Source organism: Typopeltis vanoorti, chromosome 19 (genome assembly GCF_054136105.1).
Source record: "Typopeltis vanoorti isolate ZY-2024b chromosome 19, IOZ_Tvanoo_1.0, whole genome shotgun sequence".
In the NCBI taxonomy this organism is placed as follows: domain Eukaryota; kingdom Metazoa; phylum Arthropoda; class Arachnida; order Uropygi; family Thelyphonidae; genus Typopeltis; species Typopeltis vanoorti.
In genome coordinates, this window is record NC_143567.1 from 53528692 (window position 1) to 53553189 (window position 24498).

At 35.1% G+C, this 24498-nt stretch overlaps 1 protein-coding gene and 1 long non-coding RNA gene across 16 annotated transcripts in view; one reads left to right on the forward strand and one right to left on the reverse strand.

Annotated features, from left to right (window-relative positions):
* The window catches only part of LOC150096118 (uncharacterized), a 75966-nt gene that overhangs the window by 21481 nt on the left and 29987 nt on the right, over positions 1-24498 (forward strand). For 7 of the 15 annotated variants that reach the window (XR_016549892.1, XR_016549891.1, XR_016549889.1 and 4 more), the window contains 3 exons: positions 6221-6290; positions 13189-13300; positions 21953-22067. This is a non-coding gene — a long non-coding RNA (uncharacterized LOC150096118). Of the gene's footprint in view, positions 1-4484; positions 4623-6220; positions 6291-13188; positions 13334-13429; positions 13627-21952; positions 22068-24498 lie in introns of those variants that run through there. The other 8 variants (XR_016549902.1, XR_016549901.1, XR_016549896.1 and 5 more) reach the window with 7 other exon arrangements.
* LOC150096119 (uncharacterized) lies at positions 258-4379 on the reverse strand. Its single transcript, XM_090408825.1, has 6 exons — positions 4278-4379; positions 3670-3724; positions 3076-3469; positions 2499-2595; positions 2240-2372; positions 258-1385 (listed from the first exon to the last, which is right to left on the reverse strand). The coding sequence occupies exons 2-6, from the start codon at positions 3716-3718 to the stop codon at positions 1276-1278; spliced, it is 783 nt and encodes a 260-aa protein (XP_090264951.1). The 5' UTR covers positions 3719-3724; positions 4278-4379; the 3' UTR covers positions 258-1275.

Here is a 24498-nt window from a genome sequence, read left to right on the forward strand (position 1 = left end):
CCTCTAGTCGCCGACTAGACTCGAAACCAAGACTTCCTTCGTGCGGCCTAGCGCGGTGGTGTGCAAACGCCACATCCACTGAGCTACACAGGCTCTGCCTTTCATCTAATTGTAATGATATTATCTTTTCTAATTAGTGGCTATCCACTTGCCATATTTTTGGCAAGCGGCTAATTAGAATCTTTATAAATTATTAATTCAAATTACAAAACGTCTGAAGAGAAGAACAGAAAGACCTAAATAAATTAAACAAAAAGTGGTGCTGAATAAAGAATTTTGTTTATTAATAGAGTTATTAATAAACTTACAGAAAAATTGAATATTTAGAAAAAAAGCAAATTTTAATATTTTGTTGGTCTCAATGAAGATGACTTAATATTAATCATTTACAATACTGTGCAAGTAGTAAACATAATGTTTGTAAAGAATCAATGTGTCCGAAATTTCTTGTATTGTTCCCATATGTCCATGTAATGTACATATGGGAACAATATGTTCCATCCACTCCATCTTGCTCATCTGGTCTTCGGGTCATTCTCGTGCGAAAAGTCAGGATGTTGTCTCCAAGAAAAACTTGATTTTTTTTTTTTGATCACAAAACTGCTCAGAAAAATGTGCGTAATTGACAGACATAATACTCTGTTAATTACAAATGAGTGTGTTGAACTCTCGTTCTCAACACTTAAATGAATAATTATGCAAAAGAAGCAACATTCAATCCATTCAGGATTTTTTTCGCATCTTAAAAAAGATTTATATAATGCATGCATAAAATAATAATAAAACAGTATTTAATTATTACTATTTTATTAATAAGCAGTCATGCGCACTTGTATAACTAAAATGTTATTCCGTTATCACAAGCTTTATTTTCAATATTTAATATGCTAGAACGCCATTCAAATATTTTTGCTTTAATGTTTTTGTAACATCGAAATTATCTCTTTGTTGTTGTCATTTATTCTAGCTTCTGTAATATTTTTCTTCACTTGTTTTAATGGTTCCCCTACGACACTAAAAGAACTCCTTGGGAACTGTATAGTCAGAATTTTCTTGGATCGACTTCTTTTTTCAAAGAAATAAAAAAAAACTAAACTCAAGTGTGAAATGTGAATTATGTATTAACGTCAATATAGATGTCAGCATTTATTGCAGTTGACAATATAGCAGTTATTAATAATTAACATTATTATTAATTATTATTAATTCATTAATAATAATTAATAATTCTAATGCAATTTAATAATAAGTAAGTTATAAAAGCTTGATAGAAACTTAAGAAAAAGTCACTAATCTGCAGTCGAGGGTTGATTCATTCTTTTTGCATATGTCTGGTGCTTTGATATCCTCAGGATCTCCAAGGACTTCAAGGCTGATTGAATCATCTTCATCGTCAGCGTAGACAAGCAAGATTTTAAGGGAAAAAATAAGAAGCAAATATTAGCATCGATTTATTGACCAAATATAATTAACTTACTGCACTAAACAATTTTATTTTTGTTTAGATCCTGTACGAGGTGCGATCAAAAGTAATGTTATTCAGAGAGACCACCAGATGACGTTACTGATGTTAGTACAAAGCTCTTCCTATATAAAGGAAGAGCTTTGTATTAACAGTCAATAAAAAATTATTTCAGAAAGTGCACGTGCATTAAGTTCTACTTCATACATAGAATTATTGTACAAAACCTCGTATAAAATTGTGAAACACATTTCGTGATCCCTTCCATGTCTTAAGAAATTATTATCAATGATGCATCTCGCTATATGAATAAACTTGAAAAAAATTTTGATCTCATCTCGTATTTAGTTTATGTTATGTATCTTGTGTATACTCCTTATTCCGTAAATATTACAGACATCACTAATGTTCATGAAAAACAATTTCTATGAAATATTCACACAAAGATTCATCACAGCCAAAGTGAGGCATATTAATCGGATGAAGTATGTTTTGAAAAGTAGCAAGCTGGTTCCTATTGATATACCTCGATTGACGTTGATACATCATTACTGATATATACCAAACAGCATTCTGCTGACATACTTTGATGTTTCATGTACACTCGAATATTTCTTAAAATTTATATTGTGTAAGCCTGCGAAGAGATCGGTTTATAACAATTCGTATACGATAATACGAAGTTAAATTTGTATAAATAACAGACACGCAAAGAATTCTCAACGGGTGCTGCTAGTTTGAAATTTTTCGTGTTCTGTTTGAGAACTATAAACTTACCAATTTTTGTTTTCAATATTTCCCAAACAGCTTTGTATGACGTCTTTATATCCGATAGCAAAGTTAGTACTCTTCCTTGAAGATTCTTTATAGTTGCACCATTCTGTCTAAGTTTTATGTACAACTTCATAGCCTAAATAAAAGTGGTACAACGAAAAAAATATTAAGTTGATTTAGTCCAAGTGATTGACTCGAAAATGTGGTGTAATATTGAGGTAATGTAAATTAGAATACGTGACTAAAAGGAAATATAGTATACCCTTTTGACCGGACGCACTTTAACTTTTGCTCCACTGGAAGCTAATTTGTATATCTCTTCTAATGATTCAGTAAAAGGCTTTTGAAGTGCTTCAACTCTGCTCAAGGAAATATGCATAATTAGTATTTTAAAAATAAATAGGATTTAATTCTAACTTAATAGAATTATCATTTAAATAGCTTTATATTCTAATAAAAATCCTTATATTTATCAAATACATTCAATTAGATAATTACACTCTTATAATAACGTTAATAGGTTGGAAACATACTGTAGTTCTTTCGTGTTGTTGTTGGGCTAACGGTTAGACTGGAGTTTCCCGAAGTGTGTCAAACGTGCAATCAGTGCTAGGGCAAAATTCTTTGGTGAGATGCGAGGCATATTTTTAAAAATAATTGAATAAACTGGGTTAGATAATAGAAGACTTCTGTGCTTGATGCTATCTGAAGCTTCTAATAATCAGGGAAGTGTGATTAATTATTACAAAAAAAAAAAAGCGTCGCAGTATGCATGTGTTTGCATGCGTGTGAAAATACTATTCTCTTCTAGTAAGAGAAAGAGAGATTAATACACTTACTCTGGATTGGGTTTCTTCGTTGACATTTTCCTAGGTTTACCTTTCCTTCTGGATTTCTTCTTGCCTTTCTTTTTTTTACGCCTGGACTTGCTTTTGGCTTTGGGTTTAGCATTCGATCCCTCATCTGGGAGTGGTTCTGGCTTGCTTTCAGCTGCTCGTACGATTTTATCATTGCTTACAGCTTTCTCTGGAGCTAACATTGGCTTACTATCGTCCTCTGCTTTGAGTTCATCCTTGTCATCATCTTTTGTGGCTGTTTCACTTTCTGCAATGTCTACAGCATGACGTTTGGAGTGTCTCTTTTCCAGTGAAGATTCTCGTTGCTCAGACTCCTTTATCTGATTCTCAGCTTTCTGAACAGCGTTCTCGTTTTGTTCAGATCCCGTTACACATCCTGAAAGAAATCAATAATTTTGAAAGACATTAGCGATTACACCAATTTCGTAAATAATCACAAAATTTTTTGTTATTGCAGTTAGTCGATACGTTTACAATAAATTTGATTTCGAATTAGTTTCCTGTTTTTATTACGAAAAAAAATGAACATGTGGTTATGAAATAAACACGTGATTATCTGTTGAATATAAAATTTACCTGCCAATAGTCCAAAGGAAAGAAGTAACAGGACATTCAAGAATTTCATGGTAACCTGGAGAAATACAAAGTTCAAACAAAGTGATTAATGATATTCTAACAATACATTTATTATAAATAGACTGGTGAATAATTATGATATAGAAGTAATATTTTTCTCACATTTAAATGATGTTAGCAAACACAGATTCATACATTTTAATAACTCACATTATTCATTAAATCCATTTTTAATTTAAACTCGTATGCTTATTTAGAATGATAAAATTGCAGTTAATCATTTTTTATTTAATAACTTAAAATATTAAGTTAATAATATTTTATTGTTTTTATGCTTATATGACAATAAAAGAGAGTAACAGTTGAAATTGTAATTATATTGATACTAATAAATCTAATTGTTCAGGAATATATGCTCAGGAACACATATATTCCTGAACATATTAAATCATGTCAGAGCACAATACTAGCATTGTCAGACACTGCAATCAATGGATGAATAAATTATCACAAATCCAGTAATCAAAAATAGAAATTTCTGTTTCATCAATAAGGTTATCTAACGCAACAACAACAAGAAAAAAAAAAACTGAATAAAATCCACTAACCTGATTTACTTCTAGAAAGCCTATCAGAAAATAAACTACACCTCCTTCCTCGAAACAGACCAGCGGCTCTGGAACAAATAAGGAACCGAACGTCTTCGTCTTACTATATCACATATCATCCTCTGAGCTAAGGTCAAAATGTAAGAGTATCCGAAAGGATACGTTTTGTCACGAAAATTAATAAATAATAATAATAAAGGGAAAAGGTTTCTCGGTAGCTTGAAAAGCAATTTGAACGTGTGCTGCATGAAAAAGGTATTAGGATTGCTTTGAAACGTGGCCGAAGTTGGTGTTGATCGAAAGGAATATCATTCTACCTTTCGGGAATTAGAAATCGCCAGCAAGGTAAATAGTAAATGATGTAGTTTTTTATGTGTTTAACAACTTTATCGATATGGGAACACTTAGGAAAACACGATACATATTGAGGTGAATTTTCCTGCTCATTTCATATGGTTTTTATGTGTCTAAGAGCCTACATTCTTTTCGGAAGGTTATTTTTCTTATCTAAATAATTCTTATCTTAGTAATGTAAAGTTTCGTTATTAAAGTTAATGCTGCAAGTAGTGCATTTATTTTTGGAAAGAAATATTGAAACACACACGCGCTGGTGTTGTGTTACATAAAAGGTACTCTGTTCAGAATGCACTTACGGGCAACTTGGATCATTTGGAACTTTGGACTAACAGTGGCTCTGGAACTCTTGAAGAAACTATCAATTCTCGCCACGTGATCAAGAGAAGAGTTTTCTTAGAGTTAATCTTGTGTCATAATGTACAGTAGATCATATTTGATAGATGAGTTTTGGAAGATCGGGAAGTTCCTGTTGGGCAATACATTCAGAAACAGACCTCATGGGACTCTTTGACACCGAAGCATTGCGATTTACGAAGCTTCTAGTTCAGCAAAGGAGAAACAATGCATTACGAATATATGAGCGTAAACATACGTACTATAGTTCACTTTCGGAATGAAATTCTTTGGCGTATGTGCTCTTGACATTGCTAGAAAATACACTCAATACGAACTCACTAAATCGTTTAATCTGATGATCCCTTAGGTCAGATGATTTCACTACTTTGTAGCAGTACAACCAGTCACTGTATAAGTGAGGCTACAGAAGTGGTGAACATTTTGTGATAAACAGCTTGGTTAGGAAACATTATTTACTATTGTTTATTTATTTAGCATTGTTCATCGTACAGTTTAATACTAACACGATTTCACTGCATTCCACTGCAGCGACTCTTCTTCAAATGTGGTAATTAACTCCTTGTTTCATAACGAGCATAGATGACATTAGAAACGCTTCCACTTGCAAGGTTAGCCACCAATTTTCTATGAGCTTTTTCACTGACGTCTCTGGTATAGTTTATTCAAACTTTATTCTGACAGAGTTTATTCAGATGGATTGAAATCTCGTATTCCAGAATGAATCTTTACATGACACATGTAACTTTTATGCATACATGCAAAAGAATATTTTTGTCTAAAACATTAAATACGAACCACAGTGAGTACTGTGGTTCGTAATGACCAGAGTGACTCCCAGTAATTTTTCCACATGCATTTTGGTTCAGCTACTAGAATGGTCTTTTCTTTGTAACAAATGATCTGACATTCATCATTTGTTACAAAGAAAGAGTGGAATCTTCTTTGTCAAGGTTAAGACAATTTTTTCAATGTCTGTAATTAATTAATTTATTACGGATCTGAAAACATGACAAACAACCTTTCAATTACTGTTTTACTGTTAGTAGTTGAACAAACTGTTTAAGAGACAGACGTTTACTGCTTTACAATTGTCACAGTAATTGCAAATTAAATAGTTATAATTTTCACACACATTAATGTTATCGCATGTAAGTCACATCTTACATGCGATAACATTAATCCAATACATATCGATGCTATCAGAAACTTATAATTTTGCTTCCCCTTAGCCCAGAATAAAACTTTCAACAGGATCTACATGAATGTGGATAGCAATCTTTTACTGACTATAGAAATAATGTAAGTTATCACTGACTTTTTATCCCATTTTTGTTCTTTCTTTGTTGATTGTTAAAAGATTATAATACAGAATTCTTTTCTTAAGTGTTTCTTTTATGTTTATAACTGTGGAAACCGGGATATGCTTTTCTGCTAGAAATAGGGGAAGCACTTGTGAGGAAATAAAGATAACCATATTAACCACCAGCGTTCAGAAAGCAAATCTACACTGTTATATGCTTACCATATTAAATAGTAAGCATATAACATTTTAATATTGAAATAGCTTTCCTTTTCTGAAAGATTTGAATATCAGAAATATTGAACATATACAAACTTGTAACTGGAACATTAAAAAAAATAACGCATATTTATATATATTAGTTTATAGGCAAAAGCAGATTGTCTTTATATGAGAATAATATCTAAGCTGTTTCTTCCTCACTGCTGTGCTAATGGACTAATGTGACCCTCTCCGCATTTGGAGAGTGTACACGTGTGTATACATATAGTGTGGTAAGATGAAAGACAATCACAAACATCTACGTCCTCGAGAACCCGCATCCATACGGTTTGATAGCGGATATGCCAACCACTTGGATAACTATTTACTAAGAAGAAATATTTTTAATAAAACTAATTTTATTTGGAAGGGAATCCATAATATGAGACATGCTATCATACATCAATGAATTCAGTGTTGTCTCCCATTTCTATTCTCTGCACATCGCTGTAGAAAAATGGAACTCAAATCTTCCCTGCTGTAGACAGAGAAAATCTGAGTTCGAGTATAACGCAGAGGAATCTTTATAATAACTTTCTTTTCATCGGAAGATATTTCATCATACAGATAGTAAAGTTTTTCAGTTCATTGAATATCTTTTGAGAAAAAAAACTGGGTATTTAATTTATGGAAAACAGATTTACGTTTGTTGAAACTTGTACACGTACCTTAGTTACTTCATCGCAATTCTCCTTCCAGTCCCTTAGCTTTTCCGCTGCACCTCTTGTTTCCAGTTTTCCTATTCCTTTCTTTTTTAAATCACTCTCAAACACACGACAGTTTCAGAGCCCATAGCAAATTGATGTCGAATGAGGATGGGAGTTAAGAAACTACAACCACCAGCTCTTTATAATGACAGATATTGATGCTGGCGTTGAAGAAATCGAGGATGTAATTTTTGGGAAACGCGCCATAGGAAAAATTATTTTAAGGAAGAGACGAAATATATAAGGGGGAAAAAGAACGTAGGAGAGTAGGTTCATTGGAATAGCAGTTGAATGTACACGGATGTTGGGTGGCTGCTGTTCGTGTTTTCGTAAATTTAGCAGAAATATGAAGACGAAGAAGGGATGCCTGTTCTGTTAAATAATCCCATGGAAATACATGAAAAAGGAACAATGCAGAAAGAATAGACCGTGTGTGTGTTTGTGTGTGTGTGTATGTGTGTGTGTGTGTGTGTGTGTGTGAGAGAGAGAGAGAGAGAGAGAGAGAGAGACAGAACTACTTCGACGTTCGGACAGAATTAAGAATTTTTAGCGAAATGTTTGTTGTGCTATCCGATATGTTAACGCAGTCTTGTAAAGATAGCTGGATGTGCTATTTATACAGAGTTATAGCTGGACAGGTAAAAAGTATATTCTAATAACACACATAGTTGTAGGTGATTTGCCTCGGTCATTTATGCAGGAGGTGAAAGCGAATAATGCCAGGAAGTTATCTTTGTTTTGGATATAGTTACTATATCTGGGTGCTGCCATCTTGAAGAGAGAAAGAGAGACGAATTGCACACAACAGTCTTCTCAAGTGCCACTTGTACAAGTGGTGAGTTTCTTGTATTTAGCTAATTCAAGGTCTGATTCAAATTCACTAATCGTTGTTTTTATACAGATTTCAGTCATGCAGTGAATGAGATTAGAGTTTTTGTGTCAAGTGACTTGCAATATGCTCTTTCTTCTCTTTCTTTTTATTTGTTAGATTACCTTCTTATATTTATTGGAAAAATTATAGCTTGGATATGGAGAATAAATGTTGACTGCTCTAACGGGACCTTCATTACCAACATGGATAATATTTGTAACTGAAACAGACCAAGAACTGGAGTGGTAACGATAGTCTGATATTGGACCGAAGAGAATAAGTCATTAAGGTCATCCCTCTTGACCCCGGTAATGTCAAAAGAGAATAGGTTGATAACGGCTCATAAAAGAAGCGCGCACACACACACACACACACACACACACACACACACACACACACACACACACACACACACATGATGTAGCGATGAACATCTCGCCACTCATGTAAGTTTCTTGTTGCCTCATCTCTACATCCTTTTGCAAACCGATATTGTCCGATATTTACTTTGCCAATTAAAATATATGAGTCTTCTTAGAATATACAACTTTCTTATGGAATAATAGCGAGTTTTAAATTGTATCTTGTAAAATGTATCATGATTTGCAATATTACTTATTTTTTTATTATACATCAGTATAGATGAATCCATCATCTATCCAGTTGGTAAATGGAACTGAAATGTTTCATTTGTTTTTCAGACCCCTAAACGACAAAGGAGGATAAAAATAGGGAATGTCGGAGACTCGATGTAAGGTGAACTCAAAGACGTTGTGTTCCATTTCTCATCGTGATTAATTCTGGACAAGGAAACACTTAATGTTAAATGTAGAGTTCTTCTAATTTGTTTTTATTGATAAAAAGTGATTTAGAAAGAAAGGTGATTTCGATTCAGATAGCAAGTTGAAGTTCAGGGGACCATGTGACAAAGAATGCAAACACAACTCAAAAGATAATTGCAATACTGAAACGAACGTTCACATATAAAGATAAGGATGTCATTTTGCCTCTTTACAAGGCATTGATAAGACCTCACTTGGACTATTGTGCGCAGGTCTGGTCTCGTAGTTTCCGCTGTGATTCTGATATATTGGAGAGAGTGCAAAGAAGAGTGTTAAAAATGATATCAGGATTGTGGAATACTGATTATGAAGACATTGAGAATTTGTAGATTGCAGATACCAGAAAACAGAAGAAAGAGGGGTGATATGATTGAGACTTACAAAAAAACTTCTGTAAGGATCATACAGGATTTCAATTGATGCAATTTTGCGATTTATTGAGAGTGGGGAAAGGACCAGAGGGCATCATTGGAAGCTGTAAGGGGTAGATTTTTCTCTCAGAGAGTGGTGCGTAATTGGAATGGATTACCTTTGGATGTTGTGAGCGCAAGCAGTGTGAATAAATTTAAGAATAAGTACGATAGCTGATGCGTGTAGCATGTGGCCTCCCTGGATGAGTCTCTGACTCCCTGGAAGTCTCTCTTAATAATAATAATAATAGTAATAATAATAATAATAAAATCTTTCATGCTAATTCATAATATGTTTTTATCAAATATGCTATAAACATATCACTTTTATAACGCCAGTAAATTTCATCATCCGAAAGTCGAAAATTTTATCTTCTCGACAATAAATTAATAAACGCAGTTATTTCTAACGTTTTGTCTTCCTTTTATATTATTAGTGACCAACGTAGGGACTACATCAGGATAGAATGTGCAAGAAATATAAACTTAAAGAGAAATATAGCGTTGAATATTTTGTGAAAAATGTGAATGATTTTTGAAATAAAATACATAATTTCAGGAGTTTGTTTGTTATTGAGCTACTCCTTCATTTCCTGATTCGTCGGATCTGCAAATCAAAAACAATCCCCATTTGATCATAGGTATTTGACCCTGATCATACTTCCTCCTCTGATGCTCATCTCCTGTGTGCGATAATATGAGTGAGATATTCTGCCTTCAATAAGACTACCAGTGCAAATACAGTTAGTAGACGCACTGGTCTTCCTAGCCATCTGACGTTTTTGAACTGATCCCAGACGCCTAAAGTTGTTTTGTTTGGTGGAAATTAGGACCAGTTCATTAAAGCATGTTGCAATAGTTCCTGCAGTATGACAAGGTGCACTTGTCATGTGGAATGAGACCCAATTCAGTTCCGTGAAAAGTTCTGCAGTGTGTAAAGCATTTTATTATTCAAAATGGTTTCACATGCGTTGGTGTTCATCCATCCATCGATCCGTGTACCGAAAACGAAGATCTATGTCCATATGAGAAAAAAATGCTTCAGACCGTTATAACCCCTGCTTGCAGATTTCAGATGGAATGTTGTACTTGCGCTTATGTGAGCCGAAATAAGTCAACTCCACTTTATATGCTTTTCGAAGGAACTTACACACTTTGCACACTAGTATACTCTGCGAAGTTTACTGTCATTGCCTGTAATTCTCTTATATTCAGGGTTCCTTCGTAGAAACTAAGAGTGCAGCTCTTTTACCTGGTGTTTTCTTATTTCCAACTCCTATATACTTCATGAAGTTCTGAAGGACTATTTGTACATCGGACTGTCCTAATTCTGTACCATTCTTCCGAACACAGTTAAGTTTTTCCGGGATGTGACAAAAGCCTTCTGTCACATCCGCTAGACTTTTTTTTAGCTGAAGCAAAACCCCCAAAGTACAACTGAGTGATAATGTTGCGTTCTATTCATTTGGGATGAACCAGATAGGTCAGTGATATCGAATGATGACAGAAATATGTATTTCCATCTAAAACTGGGAATATTATAACACACTTATTTCTTCGAACTTATTAATAATGATCATTCGTAATGGCACACTTTCTCAAATTCGCCTTGTGCGTGTGTATGAGTGGATGGGGTGGGTGCGTGAGCATGTGGTAGATTCCTGAAAGCTTTGGTAGAACAGATATGGACACCAAATGCTTAAAACAATAGTCAAATCAGAAAATGGTTTTCCACAAGGTTCAAAGATTCACAATGGCCGAGAAGGAACTTTAAGAAAGATAACAGAAGAATTTAATTGCCGAATGATCAATTGTCAGCAGATATCAGTAGAAGGTTTGGAGATTCATAAATTGCTAGAAAAATTAGTCCCTAGGGTTTTCGTCGCAGATTTCATTTAGAAAATTGCTTGCTTGCAGTGACCTCAAGGTTGAGTTTTGTGAGTGTAAAAATGACTACAGAAACAAGGCGTGGAGTGGTACCATTCCATACCTTGTTTCTGGAGATTGCAGGGTACATTGGAATCAGGTTTTAGGTGTAATAAATGATAAGTAGATAGCTAAGTTTCACTTTTCACGACATTTTTTGTCATTTGCATCAACTGTTTAGTGCCTTACGTACAGTGTTAATTGCTATCACGTAATCTATCGATTGGATACCTTCACTGTAAAAGAAGGATTCAGCGATATCAATACAAGATTAGAGATAGTATGGAAATATAACTATAACCAAAGAACTGTTTGATCATTTTCTTTCTGTCACCTTTCATTTAAATGGTTGCTTTTATTTTGTCTTTTATTCTCTTTTATTCTTAGTCTGTTATGCGTTTAAAGCTATCGGATCTAAAATATTTATTTTTCATACATTTAACATATATAAATAAATAAACCAATAAATCTGATATGATGTGATAAAATTCTCTTATAACATAAATCAGAATAAACTTCGTTATGTCTATAGCATGGATATGGACGAAAAGATACGACGTGTGCAGTTTTGTCAAACCCAGCGATGTTTCATCACAGCCGGAAATACATTTCTCGAAATGTTAATTAATAGACATGGGCACATTTTGGTCTATTGCTCTAGCAGAATTGTAGTTAGACAGGTATTGAAGTTGGATTGTTGTTGATTGAGACAAAGACCTCATCCTATAAGTGCTTTACAGGATTCAGATCGATCTACATATGTTGTTATGAAGTCCCACTCAGGGTAGAGTGTACATGTGTAATACATAAAAATGAGTTGGCCAAATGATTTTTCTGTTTTTTATTAATTTTTATATTCATGTTGTAACTTCTTTGCAAACTCTACTCCACAGACCAAAGATAGAACTTTTTTTAAGACATTTCAGGCCACCATTAAGTGAGAAGGTCGTCTAACACCGGGCAATGCTATTTATCTTCCACCTACAACTACTCACAAACATCCATATGCACAGGAGAATTCCAAACCCTCACTCTATCTGTTTAAGTGCTGGTACTCTAACCACTAGGCCAACAAATCCTACAATACTTGCAGCAATGCACGAGGGACGTCCAGAAAGTAAATTCCGATGGGCTGTCAGAGAAACAAAAATATATTTGCAAAAAAAACTTTATTGGAAATTAAAGTAGACATCTTTCACTACTTTTCTAAATAATTTCCGCCATTGTTCAGGCACTTATCATAACGGGGCACCAAGAGTTGTATACATTCGTCGTAGAAGGGTACGCAAACCACGCATTGACTGCTTCTTTGACCTTGTCGTCTTGAAACCGCCGACCGCCAAGGAAAGATTTCAGATGTTTGAACAGGTGAAAATCGCTTGGCGCGAGGTCAGGACTATATGGGGGATGATGGAATTGTTCCCAGCCGAAGGTGGCGAGAAGTTGTTGTGTTACGCTGGCCCATGGGTGGGAGAGCGTTATCATGAATCAAAACAATGCTCCTGGAAAGCATGCCACGTCGTTTATTCTGGATCGCACGACACAGTTTCCTAAGGGTTTGGCACTTTGTACATGCGACGGGCGATTCGATTTTCTTAGATATTATAAACACACACCAAGAAGCATACGCACTGCGTATCGTTCTTGGTGTGTGTATAGTAAACTGTTGGTAAAATGAATATGGTAAACTGTTGCTTTCTAAACCCAACATTCAAAGCACTTGCATTTGAATAATGTGGTTTAATGATAATCGAATATATATTTTAGAACTTATTGATTTTGACAATCCATTCATGTTTTCCACATCTTAAAAACATTTATGTAAGGCGTTTAACAAATAATAATCATATAGTATTTAATTATTACTATTTTATTAATAGGTCATGTACATTTGGATATCTAAAATGTGATCCAATTATCACGACTTTACTTTCAATATTTCATGTGGAAGAATGTCAGAGGCTGATGTTGTCAATTTCGAAATTCTCTGGAGTATGAAAGAGTTTCAAATTATCCTAGTTACAGGTTATTTATATAACATCCTAGTTATTATTTGTTGTCATTATTTATTTTTTGTAATCAATTTCTATTCTTTTTTAATCTCTTTGGTTTGATTTATAGTTTCATAACTTCAGTAATAGTTAATGAAATCGAAATGATCTCCCTGTTGTCATCTCGTGTAGCTATTTTAAAATTTCTTCACTTGTGTTGATGGTGGCTTCCGTAGGTGCACTTAAATAACTGCTCACGAACGATATGGTCAGAATTCTCCTGAATAAAGTTCCAAGAAATAAAAAACGAAAACTCAAGTGTGGAAGGTGAGTACTTGACGTCATTGATCTTAATCGTAAATGCAGATCTCTTAGCATTTTATTACAATTGACAATACAACAGTCTTCTAATAATTCTAATGAACTTTAACAATAAGCAAGTTATAATAGCTACAGCGAAACTTAATAAAAGGCCAGTGCACTGCAGTCAAGTTGTGGTAGATTCATTTTACACATGTCATCTATTTTGATATCATCAGAATTTCCGAGAGCATCAGGACTGATGCTATCATCTTCACCATCATCGTGGACAAGGAAGAGTTTAGGAGAGAAAACGAAGAAAATATTAGCATCGGTGTTTTCGTAAAACATAATTAACTTACTGCACTATACAATTTTATTTTTCTTTAAATCGTGTAAGAGATACGATCAAAAGTGATGTCATTCAATCAGACCACAGAACTCTACTGCAGTTGTGTAAAGCACTTCTGATACGTGCACGTGTAATAAACAGGTAGAGATGCATTGGAAGTGGATGGAAGCAATGAATAGAACTCAAATTGCCACTGGAGGGAAGGATATTTAATGGAATAATAATTACTTAAGAGTAGTCACCAATTGTTTCTCACAATGTTATCAATGATGCATCTCGCTTGGTACGAATCTGTTTGATACGAACAACATGGCATAAACATATCGTACAAATATATAAATAAATAATAACCTTCAATAAACATGTTGATCGCATCTCGTATTTACTCTATATCATGTATTTATTATTTATATTGTCTCATGTATGCTGTGTATAATCTCATCTTTAAACTATTACAGATATCATTAATGTTAATGAAAAATAATTTCAATGAAAGATTCACCTACGATCTTTCGTTTACATTGGTCTTTTTCCAAGGATTGCTTACCAGTTTCTGATATCAGACTGCAGAAATATCACTATTTCCTTTTTTGGTTGCAACTTGCTACGGAATGGTCGAAGTTTAGGCCTGTTTTCTCGCTACCGTTTGGCGTTCAAACCCCCGATAAAAGTGTAATAAGAAATCCAAAACAAAGCTTCAATTTTGTATTTCTTTCATTTTTTGCAAATGTTGTACAGACGTCTTGCTTTTTGCAATGGAACGTGCAAGTATTATAAGTACAACTCGACGCCAAAATATTAGCATGACGTCGATGTGTATTTACTCAAAGGTCTACTAAGGAGTGCACAAACACTGCCAGTTCGATTCAGAACCTTCAGGAAGTGTGTCACGCCGCCATGTAATCTCTTAACACACCTCATTTTTTTGGATTATAGATTGGGATAGAAATCGTCTTCAAATATTATTCAAAACCTCATTACGATAATGAAATAATTTATACTGTAAAAAGAATATGTCCAAAGACAAAAGCGCTTGATGTTTTGAATCTTTTCAGTTTTTTTTATTTCGTTTTTTATTTTAAATATCGGTTACTTTCGAAATTGACTGATTTAAATAGTAGAACTCTTAATCATTTGCGTGCAATCTTTTGAAAAATGGCAAGCTGTCTCCTGTTGATATATTTCAATTGTGTCGTCAATACCACACTGGTTTCTCTTGGTATACTACTATGTGCCTTGTACACTCTAATATGTAGTTAAAAATGTTGTATATGTCTGGGAAGAGATATGTTTACAAGAAATCATAAGCGATGCTATCAAATTCACTAAATAATATAGATGCAAAGACTGATCTACGGACACTACAGTTTTGAAAATTTTCACGTTCTATTTCAGAACTTACCAAATTTTACTTTCAATCCATCCCCACAGATTTGGTACTTTTTTATCTATAAGTGATACCACAGATTTTCTTTTTCGGATAGAGTACATTCAGTTGTTTTTCTAAGTGTTATGTAGCGTTTCATAGCCTAAATAAAAGTGGTACAAAGAAAAAAACATTAACGTAATTATCAGTCATTGAGTACAAAATGGATAATACCGATGTAATCTCAATTAAAAGAGTGCGACTAAAAAAATAAAGTATACCATTACGATTTTATGAACAGGAATTTTACTTTCACAGGCCTTTCAAGCCTCTTCTAAATTCGTTGTCAATGTGTTTTTCATATCTACAACACTGTTCAAGGAAATACGCATAATTAGTATTTTAAAATAATTATAATTTAGATGTATTGAATATAATTCAATTGTTATTCACATCGCTTCATCATTATAAGAAGAATTCTTATTGTGTCAATTACATTCACTTAAATTATGTTTTTTGTTAACCTGATTAAACACCCGGGATATACTCGTATGTTGTCTTTTGAGAAACCCAGGCAGCTCTACTGTTTTCGAAATCATGGCTCCGGCCAAGGGCTTACAGAAGTAGCCCTTTATCGATCTCCGAAACATCCTTTGTTTTTCCCACTGTGATCAACACTCTTGACGGTTACTGACCAGTACCGTTTATTACATAGTTGCACAGAACACGTGTGAAGAACTTGACAATGTACTTTGCATTTCAATGACCGGTATGTGTACTTTGTGGTAAGCCATCCGTCTCTCATTCTATCTCTCTCATTCACCAGAACACACTGTACTGTCACTCGACTCCTTAACGCATCATTCAGTTGTTTAATGGCATTAAGGACCTTCGTACACGATCATCTACATCTTTCTCACATGTTTCTGACTTATTATTAATAGATCCAAAGTGCACTATCTACCAATCCGGGCACTTGTGTTATTTGAGATTATGGAACATTCAAGGTATGTTAATAACAGGTACAGTAAGAAGCAATATTTTATCGCCAACCGTTGAATTTGGATGCTCCATTTGAGCGGCAATGGCACGTATGGAGCATCCAAATTCAATGGTTGGTTGATTAACAAACCGAGACGTTCTGGCGTCACTAGTGAAGGAAAATACCCAGGGAGCCGTCGAAAATGTCTGACAGAGACATAAGGGCGTTAAAATGGGTGGCACGTAAAAACTGGTTATAGTCGGCATAGACCATCCGTGATGAGTTCCAGAGCGCCAGTCACACGATGGTGAGCACTCTAATACTGTATAAAAAGAACTTCATTTACTGGGTTTCCATGGAAGAGCAGCGGCACAAAAGCTGAACATGGCAGCTATCTGGCCTGGTGCAAAGAAAATGTGAACTGGATAATTGACCAGTGAAAACTGATACTCTGGAACCATTAATCAAGGTTCATCTGTTTCCAGTCTAATGTCGCTGTCCGTGGTTCCATGAAAGTAGCTCAGTACCTTGATATTTTGGATAATCAGGTGCTGCCAACCATGTGGAGTTTTTATGGAACGGATCCGTGTTACTATCAAGACGATAATGCTCCATGCCACAAAGCTGCACCTGCCATGGAATAGTATGAGGAGATGGATGATAAACGACTGCCCTGGCCTGCGCAGAATCCTGACTTCAACTCCATGAAACACCTGTGGGACGAATTCGAGTCGCGATCGAGATCCAGAGCAGCACGTCGTCGATCTGTCGCTGAACTCAGTGCTTCTTTGATAGAGAAATGGAGATAAATTTCACCTGATGTCTGCCTCCCATTGATGGAAAGCCCCTCTCAAAAGGTGCAGGAGGTAATCAAAGTCAAAGGTGGACATACCCGATATTAAAGTTTGCCTGCTGGTATCAGTTGTAAATTGCTAAGTGTCAGGACAGTTGGTAGATAAGGTATCTGAAGTGATCTATTGCCTTGACTCTACCAACTGGAAGGTCTAAATCTCTGCCTTCTCCACCAACGATGAAATATTTTGCTTTGGTAAATACTTTCCGACCTCCCATTCTGTAAACATCGACCACAGTCCTTATCATAAAGTCAGTGTCATCTTCACCTCGGTTTTCAATCTCAATTTCAATTTCTCCACAAGAAGCTTTCCTACACGTCATCACTACATCAAAGTAAATCTTAAACAAGGTTAGCGATGTCATCCTTATGTCTATCCTTTAGATGATACAAACTGTTTTACAAACTCATTTGTTTTTGTTACAAACTGTTTTTAACAGCTAAGAAATCTAGAGGAAGTTTAAAAGAAATTATATGTCTCTTGGCAAGCATCGACTGACGTTCGTAAGGGGCCTCATCTGTTAACGGCATTTCAATCGATTAGAATTCGAAACATTTCCTTCAAAAAGTTAAAATTCAAATAGGTCGAATCACGGTTCGGAATTCTGCACTAAATTACTTTCGTCACGTTAAACTTCTGTTTATTTAAAATTTACATTTCAAAATGGATTCATATAACTAAAATATAATAACTAAAAATTATTTGCATGTTTTTAATTTATTATAAAGCAAATGTTAAAAAACAATACCTTTATAATTATTCATGTTGGAATGAAATATTATTAGAACATTTTCTCGAACTGCCTTTACTTCGGGGAACGGGGGGGGGTGGCTATTCTATTCTATCAGTAGCTCTAACAGACATTTAAGCGCCCATGGCCTTCCAAGTATCCTTGGATTTCCTAACCTGTAATGCGATGATAAGGTGGTTAACCCTATTCCTTTAAGTATTTTATTTGTAAGTAACGTGTGTTCTACTGACCAGTTTGCTGTTCTGAGGGACGAAAAATCCGATTTTGCAGTGAGGAAAAAACCCTTCTATCTCCGTAGGAGACTGGCTAACTGATACTGGTTCTTCTCGTTCTAAACGAGATTCGAAACCAGGTCTTTTCAACCGAAGGACTTCGTAAATTTTTAAAGGGAGGACGGTGATACTGAAAGCTTTTGTAACGTTGGTTTTGAAAATGCAGGACATTCTGTTCTGATAAAACAGTTAGATAGATAGATAGAAAAACGGTATTGACACACTTACTTGACATTCACTGTAGGTATCCCATCCTGACAAGGACCCCTGCACCCATGCCTTCCAAACCATGACTTTTTTCCATGTTTGCCTAAATGCCTAAATCGCTTCTCTCTTGTTTTCATCGCCTTATCTGGGGGCATCTCTTTGTTGCTTTCAGCTTCTCGTATGAATTTTTTATTCTTTGGCTTACTATCATCATCTGCTTTGAGTTTATCCTTGTGATAATCTTTTGCGGCTGTTTCACTATCAGCAATGGCTTCAGCATGATTTTTTGAGTGCCTCTTTTCCAGTGAAGATTCTCGTTGTTCAGCCTCCTTTACCTGACTCTCGCCTTTCTGAATAGCGTGCCTATTTTGTGTAGATCCCGTTACAGATCCTGAAAGAAATCCTGAATTTTGTAAGACATTAATGATTTCATTGATTTCACAGTTCATCAAAAAATTTATTATATAACTGTAGTTTGGAAGTGCGAATATAAAATTTACCTGCCAGTCCAGGGAGAAAAAGTAATAGGGCGATCATTAATTTCATGATAATCTGAAGAAATACAAAGTTTAAACAATGTGATTAATGATATTATAACAGTACATTTATAATAAATAGGCTGGTGAATAATTATGATATCGAAGCCATTTGTAACATTCATTTCAGATTTAAATGTAACCTCAGCTGATTTTAATGAACACAGATTCTTACATTTTAAACTTGCATTACTTATTAAAACCGTGCTTAATTTTAAAGTACTGAATCCTGGTGCTTATTTACAATGATGTGATCGCAGTTTATCACTTTGATTTTATAACTTTTATGGTTCAATAATAATGTCTTAATTGTGTTTCATAGTGATATTGTTATCGATGCCCATTATATTCTGATAAGACCACTTTTAAGTTTTTGAATGTTTTTTTTATATTTATCAATGAAATACGGCTGTAAACATAATATCCTCCATTTTAACTATTAATATTATTTTTAAAAAATATTCACCTAAAATTTTTTAATTATAGTAAATTATTCACCCATTTCAATGATAAATATTATTTTAATAAAATATTTTATCATTACAAAATAATTACAGACAAGCCAGATCGTTTACCTGAAGACATCATGAACTTGATCAGAGACAAAAACAGAGCTAGGAAAAGATTCCGTAACACGCGTGCACTACAAGAAAAAACAGCTCAAACAGGATAAATGGGGCAATAAGAGATGCACATAAAACTCATAGAAAACCAAGTTTGGGATAAAAAGTTATCCTCTATCTCACCTATTGATCACTCTATCTGGGGGATTACTGAGGAACATCAGAAATAAGAAACAGTTCCCTCTCCCCATAATCTCAAATGAGGGCTTAGTTCACACAGATGTAGATGAGGCAGAAGCTATAACTAAAGAATCTCGAGGAGCAGTGCAAACCCTCTTATAACAACTTACATTTCAATCACTTGTACAAAATCCACAGACAGGTCAGACACGCTTTAAATCTCCCAGATACCAGCGCTTACTATATTGCACCCACATCACCTGTTCAATTATATGATATTATTAAAAAACTTAAGAACAATAAAGCACCTGGACCAGACGGCATCTCAAACAGGGTGATCAAGCTGCTGCCTCGGAAAGCTGTAGTGCACCTGACCAGTATAATAAATGCAATCTTAAGATTTCACTATTTTCTTTCCACCTGGAAACTGGCTGATTGGCTGATGCAATCCCTATACACAAGCAAGGCAAGGACCTCCACACCTACCGCAAAATTATCGTCCAATCAGTCTTATCTCCAACCTGGGTAAGGTTGCGGAGAAGGTCATCCTCTTACGACTCCAAACCTCAGTAAATGACCTAAACATCCGCCCTAAAGAACAGTTTGGTTTTCTGAAACACCATAGTACTACCCAACAAATCCACAGAATTGTGGAATACATCACCACCACCAGCTATAACTGGCGCCAGTACACAGGAGCTGTTTTCCTAGACTTATCCATTTGAGAAAATCTTGCATTTTGGACTACTACACAAACTTATCTCAGCTGGTACCTCACTAAAAATGGTTCTTCTAATCCATTCATATCTTCAGAATAGATCAATGCAAGTAAAAATCAACGGTTCTACATCGTCCCAGCGCGCCATATCTTTGCTGGAGTGCTGCAGGGATCCCTACTGGCTCCATTGCTGTTTTCTATATACATGTCGGACATCCCGCACAATCCGATGTCTTCCATTTTGGCCCTGTATGCGGACGATACAGCAATACTAACCAGATATCTCCGACCCCATTTCGTTACCAGAAAGCTTCAAGAAAATCTTCTGAAGCTGGAGGGTTGGTTTTCCAAATGGAGATGGGAAGTCAACCTCCAGAAAAGCTCAGGCGTTCTTTTCTCAAAAAGGTCAATGTCTCCTGCAGGAGATGTGTTACTATTCAATACTAAAATTCCCTGGCAGACGAAAACAAATTACCTGAGTGTGATTCTCGACAAAAGGCTCTCTTTCAACCAACACATCAAGTCTACGTGCGCAATGGCATCTAAAGCCATAGCTCAGATCTATCTGCTAATTAATAGAAATAGCAAGCTCAGCAACAGAATCAAATTGCAGCTATGCCAGATGACGATTCGTCCTATAATCGCCTATGCCTCTCCAGCTTAGAGCCACACCTCTAATACCAACATTATCAAGATACAACGAGTGCAGAAGTGCTTGAGAATGATTCTAAACGTCCCATGGTATGTTAGAAACAATCAACTTCATAGAGATAACAAATATTCCCTATATTTTCTCTTTCCTACAATCCTTAGCATCCCGTTTTTCCTACACATCCCAACGATTTGGTTCAGAAAGCTGCAGCATACGAGGCAAAGGACATATTCAAACATAGAAGACCAAAAGCTATATTAGCCTCCTTTAGCGATGCATCGTTATCTCCATGCCCATTCAGGGCGAACAAACTGCTCATAAATTTTACCCTCACTCTAACCACAACATATAGCGGGAATATGAAAAGCATCTTGCATCACCCCTAAAGACATAAATGTCAATTGTCAACAATTACAGACAATTTTTGTATTTTTTTAAAAATATTTTATTATTACCAGAAAAATAATTGTAAAATATTACAAGATATTTTATTATTACCAGACAATTAAGTACATATCAGCGTACGTAAATCTGGCATACTAGCCTCGTCAGACACTACGATCAATGGATGAATAAATTATCACACTTGTAGTATATAAAAATATAATTTTTCTGTATCATAAATAAGGATATCTAAAACAACAAAAAAAAATCCTGAGTAAAATCCACTAACCTGATTTACTACGAGAAAGCCAATTAGAAAATAAACTACAACACCTTGGTCGAAACAAACAAGCAGCCTGTCTGAAATAAATAAAGTTTTGAACATCGTCGTGTATTATATCACCTATGATCCTCTGAGCTAAGGTCAAAATGCAAGAGTATCCGAAAGGAATATGTTTCGTCACTTAAATTAATAAATCCTAATAATAAATCAATAAAAACTATGAATCATAATAAAGGAAAAACTTTCGCTCTAGGTTGAAACGTGTGCTGCAGGATAAACGGTATTAAGATTGCTTTGAAACGTGGTTGAAGTCAGTTGATGGGAAGGAAAATCATTCTACCTTTCAAGAATTGGAAATCGCCAGCAAGGTAAATAGTAGATGATGTAGTTTTTTATATGTGTTTAGCTACTTTATCGAAATAAGAACACATAAGAAAACGAAATAAGGTTAATCATCAGAGAATAACACGATACATGTTGAGTGAATTCTCTTTCTCATTTCATAGGGTTTTTTTTCTGTTTCTAAGAGTCTACATTCTTTTTGAAAGGTTATGTCTTTTTGAAACATAATCTTTATGTTGGGTTACATAAAAGCTGCTCTGTTCAGAATGCTCTTACAGGCAACATCAATAAATTGGAACTTTGAACTAACAGCTGTTCTGGAAATTTTCACGAAACTATAAATTCTCGCCACATGAACAAGGGAGGAATTTTCCCAGGGTTAATCCTGTCTCTCTCTGATGCACAATAGTTCATATTTGATGGGTGAGGTTTGGAAGTTCCTGTTGGTTTTTCAGAAATCGATCTGGGACTACATAGAGCTTTGCTATCTTAGCTTTGGGATTTAGTAGGCTTCTGGGTCCAACAAAGGGCAAAAAATTATATTGGAAATATAGAACATAAGTATACTCTACAGCATCATGGAATGTCAGATTATTTCATTTTTGAAATGAAATATTTTGGCGCAAGTGATATTGACATGGCTAGAAAATACAATCAAGGAAAACTCACCAAGTCGTTTAATCTGATGGTCAGATCACATGACATTTTCAGGACTTGCTGATTGTACTGAGCTACTTGGTAACTCACTGAGCATGCAGAAGTGATGAACAATTTGTGGAAAACAGCTCCGTTAGGATATATTGCTATTTATTATTGTTTACTTTATTGATTTACTATTGTTTGATCTTACAGTCCAATACTAATAGAATAGGAATCTGTTCCACTTGCAAGGTAAGCAACCAATCTCTATGAGCCTTCAGATGCATTGAAATCCCCTATTTCAGAATGAATCTTTATATCGCACTTGTAAGTTTTATGCATACATGTAAAGGAATATTTTAGTCTAAAACATTGAATAGTTTTAGTTGATACTGTTATTCGTGGTGATTACTTTGGCTTCTGTAAGTTTTCCGGATGCTGGAACTAGTTGCTGTTTGAGCTTGTTCCCAATTCAAAACAGCGATCATCATTTTGTTTCAAACAAAGAGTGGAATCTTCTTTGCGGTGGTTAAGACAAGTTTTTCCAATGGCTGTAATTCACTAATCTATTACGGATCACACAACACGACATACAACTTTTCAATTACGGTTTAACTGTTGGTCATTGAACAAACTGTTTAAGGAACAGACGTTTACTGCTTTACAATTGCCAGAGTAATTACAAAGTAATTATAATTTGCATACACATTAATGTTATCGCATGTAAGTCACATCGTACATGCGACAACATCAATCAAATACATTTTGATACTATAAAAATCTTGCAATTTTGCTTCCCCTTTGCCTAAAATAAAATTTCAACATGACCTGCGTAAGCGTGAATGTGGATAGCAATCTTTTACTGACTATAGAAGTGATGTAGGTTGTCACTGAACTTTCGTCCCATTTTTGTTCTTTCTTTGTTGTTAGTTAAACGATTATAATACAGGATTGTTTTCTTAAGTGTTTCTTTTACGTTTGTAACTGAGAAACCTCGGATAGGCCTTTTTTGTTAGAAACAGGGGAATATATATATATATATATATATATATATATATCAGTTTATGGGGAAAAGCACATTGTTCTTAAATGATGATATCTAAGCTGGTTCTTCCTCACTGCGGTGCTAAGTTCTCTTCCATTTGCCGGGACTGTTATGTGTGCTTTTCTCATTGTGACCCTCTCCATATTGGGAGGGTGTACATGAGTATATGTACATATAATGTATGAAAATGATCACAAACATCTTTGCCCTTAGAGAGTTCGACGCCGCATCCATTTAGTTTGAGAGCGATTATCAGCGGCGCATCGCTGTACAAATAAGGGAACATCGCGATATGTTGCCTTTAGACATGAACAATCAGAGCTCTTGTACTGACTAGAACGCAGAGGAAGCTTTGTGTGTGTGTGTGTGTGTGTGTGTGTGTGTGTGTGTGTGTGTGTGTGTGTGTGTGTGTGTGTGTGTGTGTGTGTGTGTGTGTGTGTGTGTGTGTGTGTGTGTGTGTGTGTGTGTGTGTGTGTGTGTGTGTGTGTGTGTGTGTGTGTGTGTGTGTGTGTGTGTGTGTGTGTGTGTGTGTGTGTGTGTGTGTGTGTGTGTGTGTGTGTGTGTGTGTGTGTGTGTGTGTGTGTTAGTAACTGGATAGGTTTCAGGTTTTCGCAAAAGTAACGTGCTGAACAAGGAGTAGAACACCAATTTTTGAAGTCTAAAAATGCCATGTGGTGAGAATATTACTACATTTATGTATTTATATTTTTTATAATCAAAAAAAGACAAAGATATGTAAAATGATATTTTAGAAGCATTGAAAGTAACTTAGT